The sequence below is a fragment of the Eleutherodactylus coqui genome, chromosome 8 (genome assembly GCF_035609145.1).
Source record: "Eleutherodactylus coqui strain aEleCoq1 chromosome 8, aEleCoq1.hap1, whole genome shotgun sequence".
Classification (NCBI taxonomy): domain Eukaryota; kingdom Metazoa; phylum Chordata; class Amphibia; order Anura; family Eleutherodactylidae; genus Eleutherodactylus; species Eleutherodactylus coqui.
The window spans coordinates 62,691,911-62,698,375 of record NC_089844.1 but is presented as its reverse complement, the minus strand read 5'-3'; the positions used below and the strand labels follow the sequence as shown (position 1 = coordinate 62,698,375).

Sequence of the window (6,465 nt, the reverse complement as noted above, 5' to 3'; positions counted from 1 at the left end):
GCAATGGGGCCTAAATCACCTTCATGCTAAATTTCTGTTCTGAAAGCCACCGACTACTCCTTTCATTTTGGACCCCCTTGTGCATCCAGACAAAAGATTAGGGCCACAATGGGTATGTCTCTGAACACGGGAGAAATAGGGGTATCCATTTTGGGGTGCAAGGCTTCATTCATGTGTGTGCTGTACAAAAAAAACTGTTTTTAAAATGACAGAATTGCCAAAAAAACAAAAATCACAATTTTTTCTTTTTGCTTTGCTTGAATTCATTCAAAAACTGTGGGGTCAAAATGGGCAGTACACCCCTAGATAAATTCATTAGGGGTCTAGTTTTCAAAATGGGGTCACTTGTGGGGGTTCTCTTTGATTTTGGCCGCTCAAGAGTTCTACAAATGTGCTATGGGGCCTAAAACGCCTTCAAGGAAAATCTATGTTCTGAAAGCCACCGACTACTCCTTTCGTTTTGGGCCCCGTTGTGCATCCAGACATAGGATTAGGGCCACAATGGGTATGTCTCTGAACACGGGAGAAACAGGGGTATCCATTTTGGGGTGCAAGGCTTCATTCATGTGTGTGCTGTACAAAAAAAGCTGTTTTTAAAATGACAGAATTGACAAAAAAACGAAAATTACAATTTTTTCCTTTTGCTTGGCTTGAATTCATTCAAAACCTGTGTTGTCAAAATGAGCAGTACACCCCTAGATAAATTCGTTAAGGGGTCTAGTTTTCAAAATGGGGTCACTTGTGGGGGTTCTCTTTGGTTTTGACCGCTCAACAGCACTACAAAAGTGCTATGGGGCCTAAACCGCTTTCAAGCAAAATTTATGTTCTGAAAGACACCGACTGCTCCTTTCATTTTAGGCCCCGATGTGCATCCAGACATAAGATTAGGGCCACAATGGTATGTTTCTGAACACGGGAGAAACGGGGGTATCCATTTTGGGGTGTAAATCCTCATTTTCATCGGCTCTGTAGGAAAAAAATATGTCTTTAAAATGACATTTTTGCAAAAATATGAAATTTTATTTTTTCTCCTCTAAATTGAATTAATTCCTGAAAAAAACTGGTAGGGTCAAAATACTCATGACACTCCTCAGTGAATACATTAAGGGGTGTAGTTTTTAAAATGGGGTCATTTGTGGGGGTATCTATTATTCTGACACTTATGAGCCTTTGCAAACTTGGCTTGGTGCAGGAAAACAAAGTGCTCCTCAAAATGCTGAAAAGTAATGTTAAATTTGTACGTCCTCTAAATGGTTAAAAAAACACAAGTTTTTCAAGTGTGCATTCAGAATAAAGTAAACAGATGGAAATACATATCTTATCAAAAATTTGTACAGTATGTTTGGACATATTTGAGATATTACGGTTGAAAATGTGAAAAAATTACAATTTTTTTCAAAGTTTTTCCAATATTGGTACTTTTAATAAATATACACAAATGACATCGGTCTCTTTTTACAACCTAAATGAAGTACAACATGTGGCGAAAAAACAATGTCAGAATCACTTGGATATGTAAAGCCTTTACAGAGTTATGCTACATTGAATGACGCATGTCAGATTTCCAAAATTTGGCTCCGTCACTAAGGCGCAAACAGGCTTCGTCACTAAGGGGTTAATGGGGATAAAACGCCTTTTTCTTCATTTAACTAACTTTTATAGTACATACATATTCTGCAGTGCTGTACAGTCATGACTTAGATTGGGATCTGTCTCCATTGGAGCTCGCAATCTAATTTCAACTGTTAGTATGTTTTTTGATTGTTGGAGAAAACCAATACAAATTTGAAGAGAGCATATAGATTTGAGCTCAGCATCTCAACATTGTATGGCAATAGTACTACGATAACTACTGAGCCACTATGCTTATTGGACTCCTTGGAGAAAGTATGACTTTTCTACTTCACTTAAATATCAGAATTTAATTGCCCATAGATGTCCAAGGAGAGGGAGGGAAAGTAGGGAGTAGGTGGAGGAGACTAGGCACAATGTTATCTCACATATAAGACATACAGAAAGAAGAGGAGATCCCCCTCCCTCATTTTGTATCAAAAAAGACACGTAAGGAATGGTAAGCGTAATAGTATGGTGGCAGGTCCACTGTACTATTAGCCCAAACAACACAAAAAAAATGTACGTTGGCTGGCAGGGCCTAAAAAAAACAGCAGATTCTTCTGTATTCACAAAGGAAATGCTTAACCTGCTGTTACCAGAGTCCTCCAGGTAAGGCTGCTATATACCTGTATGTGCAAATGCTGGCCATTATTTTCTGATGACCTGCATGGGAGCAGGTGCGGAGTTCTTCCTTCATGAGTATGCCATATAAAGTTCTGTGTAAAGTGCTTTGCACATGAGTCAATGATGGGATAAACAATTGGATTTTTAAATGCTCATTCACGATCATTTTCGAGTGTAAAGATGCCAGTGATCAATCCCCAAACTATAAAATGTCTGTTTATCCTTTAACACATTTTTAGGGCTTAAACACATGGGTGCATGTGCGAATACGCTTGCCACTATGGAGCGTATTAACGCATGAATCGGTGGTATTCTTAGTTGTTTTTTTTTTGACTAATCAAACTCCGCTATAGTTTGAAAAAAAGCAGAAAGAAGATAGGTCCTGCTCTATCTTTCTCGCACATAGGAAAACTACATGCGTGAAAGAATCCCAATAATGAAAATGAAACCATTGAAATCAACTGTTTCATTTTGTCCCGTTATGCGGCCATTTTTTTCATGGCCCGATAACGGGACAAAAATACGCCCATCTGTTTATGCCCTTTTGCAGATATAAAAATGATAATTTGTTGGCAATACATACCTTCATGTAATCAGGGTATATACTGCTAACAATAATTATATATATATATGTGCTGTTTGAAGTCTCTTCATAGCATATAGCTGGAGCTGAGAATTCTTCAGTGCCGTAGTGAATCTACTCTGCACAACACTGGAGCATTCAAATATTCCTCCACATAATGCTTTATTATTATAACTTATATGTATCTAATATTATTATGAACTATTTTGAGCCCGTGTTTTTGCTAGTGGTGCCCATGATGCCCATGATGCCCATGATGTCCATGATGCCCATGATGACCATGATGCCCATGAAACCCATGATGCCCATGATGTCCATGATGTCCATGTATTCCAAAATGTCCATGATGTCCATGTATTCCGAAATGTCCATGATGCCCATGCATTCCAAAATGTCCATGATGTCTGTGGTTGTTAAAAGCTGGTTTTCTGGATGGGATCGCTGTAAGAAAGAATGCATAGCATATGTAATTATACTAAACTCCAAAGTTTTCCCATGTAATGTTACTGTATATTTGTTAATTTAGCAAAGAATGATTTATGGGCATTCTTACCATATAACAGGCAAGGTATACAAAAAACACTGCAATGTGAGGAAAATTCCAAGTTTGGCATGTGACTTTGAGCCCTTTTACTACACAAATACAGTAGTATGTTGTCTGAACTCGTGTGGTCAAAAACATGATTTTAATCTATTATTAGCCCCTTCCCTCCTCATGACGTAAGGGTACGTCATGGGAGCAGGGTACTTCCCGCAAAATGACGTACCCTTACGTCATAGGGATAGCGCGAGATCATGACAGACGCGCCCCCCACTGTTAACCCCTTCCCTGCCGCGATCTATGTAGATCGCGGCATGGGAAGGGTTCACAGAGGGAACGCGCTCCCTCTGTGAAGTTGCCGGGCTCTCGCGATATAATCCCAGCCTGTTATGCAATGGTGTGCATAAGTCCTTATGCAAAATGATGATCATCAGGTAGCTGCAATATTTCAATGTAAAATACTAAACTAATGCTGTCAGCTGAGGGCTACTATAGAAAACTATAAAAAAGGATCTGAGCATAATGCGATCTGATCATGCTATAAAGGCTTTATGGGGTGTGAAAATAAGATTAAAGTGGTGCTTTCATCAGTAGCTGAAACACGTGAAAAAGATAAATTCACCCAACGGGGCTCAACATGCCACCAAATAATTAATACATAACTTAATACATAAGTTTTTCAAAATACACCAGATTCTCTTTACGTAATCATTTGCTGCTGTTTGCACCCTGTTTATGCCTGTCAGTTATTATTTTCAGGTGCTCTTGCCCATTTTTCTGCTGCTCTTCCATTTGTAATCCACTTTCAGGCAAGGGGCATGTAGCAAGCCTTGCGCTGTGCAAGTAGTTCACTGTCCTGTACTTCCATTCCCTCACTTCCTATGCTGCATTTTTCTGTCTCTAGTCCAATCAGCAGTGAGGCAGTATCTGAATGTCCAACCCTCTGCTCGCCCAGGCCGATTCAGAAATTCAGAGACATTCTGGCCAAATGGTTAGTAACCCAATATAATATGTACACACTAGAGATGAGCGAGTATACTCGCTAAAGGCAATTGCTCGAGCGAGCATTGCCTTTAGCGAGTACCTGCCCGCTCGAGACTGAAGGTTTGGGTGCCGGCGCGGGGGAGCGTTGAGTAGCGGCAGTCAGCAGGAGGGAGTGGGGGGGAGAGAGGGAGAGAGAGATCTCCCCTCCGTTCCGCCCCGCTCTCCCCCACAGCTCCCTGCCCGCTGCCGACACCCAAACCTTCAGTCTCGAGCGGGCAGGTACTTGCTAAGGGCAATGCTCGCTCGAGCAATTGCCTTTAGCGAGTATACTCGCTCATCTCTAGTACACACACATATACATGTGCTGTAAGAGCAGGCGAGGCGAAGATAGCAAACATGATGTCTGCAAATCTGTCAGTCCATGAGTGAGTGTATGGAAGAGTCTGTGAACATAGCCCCTCCCCCACATCCTAGCATCCCTGTTACTATAAAAGCTCAGTACCTAACAACAGACAGTGGATTGCAGAGGAGCTGGAAATGAGACCTCTATTGGCAGCCACTTCAAACTTGATTTACAGTGGTAGAACAACAACATTTTTAATAGAAGTATATTACAAGATTAATGAGACACAAATGGACTATTAAATGAGCATAAGTTGTCTGGAAAGTTAGTACTAGAGATGAGCGAGTATATTTGCTAAAGGCAATTGCTCGAGCGAGCATTGCCTTTAGCGAGTATCTCCCCGCTCGAGACTGAAGATTCGGGTGTCGGCGCGGGGGATCGGTGAGTAGCGCCTGTCAGCTGGGGGAGCGGGGAGAGAGGGAGAGAGAGATCTCCCCTCCGTTCCGCCCCGCTCTCCCCCGCAGCTCCCTGCCCGCTGCAGGCACCCGAACCTTCAGTCTCGAGCGGGTAGGTACTCGATAAAGGCAATGCTTGCTCGAGCAATTGCCTTTAGCGAGTATACTCGCTCATCTCTAGTTAGTACCTATTTAAAGACTGAATACGGTAACTCCAACCACATAGGAAATAATATAGACTAGTGTTTTTCTAACGTTAATAAAGACAGATGAATGAGAGATTACTTACGTTGGTCTTCGTTCAGCGCGTTAGAAGATCTTGAATATAAAGAAAAATATTAGTGTCAGATGATATAATATATACTTATTTTATATAAATTAGGATATTTTCAGTGAACGGTTTGAAAGCCATAAATTAACATGTATACACTTGAAGGAGTTTGCCTAGCCTTAAAAAAAAGTATCTGCATGTGTTTGCAGAAGCAGTACCACGTCTGTCCATGCATTACTTCTGGTATTGCAGTGAAGCTCCATTCATTTCAGTGGGGATGAGATGCAAGACATTTAGACCAAGGACAGACATGGTGCTGTGTCTGGAATAACAGTTGACCCTTTTTTTTCTAGTCCTGAACCAATCCCTGTAATTAACACCAATTGTGGGTCTTCTGAGCAACATTTTGATGTAAAATATATGTCTGCCAATTTCAGATCAGAGTAAGGTCATTAAAATCATACTCACTGGTCTTCTTTACGCATCTTAGATCGATAATGACCCATAATGAACTGCTGTGGCCTGCAAACGTCTCCAAACTGTAAGAAACAGAGAAGGTGCAAATTTCAGATATAACGGGACAATATACTAAAACGTACATAGTCAACATGATGTATAGGAAGCTCATGGATCTTCTACTCACAGATAGTAGGAACCTGGCAAGAAAATGTAGCAAAGAGAAAATGCTCAATGTTATACCATGAGAAGAGAAAAGAAGTATCGGAGAGGGTGGAAGCAGTCAAATATACCCGATTCACGACAGGAACTGAGTCACACCGCTGATTTGCATTTCCACTTTACCTAACCCTGTTGCATCTGCTTCCTGAGTCCTTACGTCCATCTGTGTTAAGAAACCTTTATGATGTGCCATTAACAAGGATTCCTATTACAGTACAACATCAGCAGAGACAGCACTTTATGTCTCTTGCACAACGGGATCTTACGTAAGCAACATGTGATATAATAAACGACCTGCCAACTGTCCTCCGGGTCTGTAATAAATGTTTCATAACTGTCCCATTCTTTGCTGACCTAAAAATCTTATATAGA

The 6,465-nt window shown here is 41.0% G+C and overlaps 1 protein-coding gene across 4 annotated transcripts; it reads right to left on the bottom strand.

Annotated features, from left to right (window-relative positions):
- Positions 1-1,413: 1,413 nt before the first annotated feature.
- LOC136577493 (uncharacterized) lies at positions 1,414-6,465 on the bottom strand. Of its 4 annotated transcripts, none has more exons than XM_066577384.1 (4): positions 6,059-6,465; positions 5,884-5,954; positions 5,434-5,462; positions 1,414-3,262 (listed from the first exon to the last, which is right to left on the bottom strand). In XM_066577384.1, exons 2-4 carry the CDS (start codon positions 5,919-5,921, stop codon positions 3,045-3,047), a joined length of 285 nt encoding a protein of 94 aa, XP_066433481.1. In that variant the 5' UTR covers positions 5,922-5,954; positions 6,059-6,465; the 3' UTR covers positions 1,414-3,044. The 4 variants fall into 4 exon arrangements, with proteins under 4 accessions (XP_066433481.1, XP_066433479.1, XP_066433480.1 ...); XM_066577382.1 differs by having other exon boundaries at positions 6,115-6,465; XM_066577383.1 differs by having other exon boundaries at positions 6,217-6,465.

Excerpts from the sequence above, each read along its gene's own strand:
- LOC136577493 (XM_066577382.1), bottom strand. Across the intron at positions 5,463-5,883 it reads AAGATGCGTAAAGAAGACCA|ATCTTCTAACGCGCTGAACG; the intron begins GTGAGTATGATT and ends TTTATATTCAAG. Across the intron at positions 3,263-5,433 it reads CGCGCTGAACGAAGACCAAC|CGATCCCATCCAGAAAACCA; the intron begins GTAAGTAATCTC and ends TCTTTCTTACAG.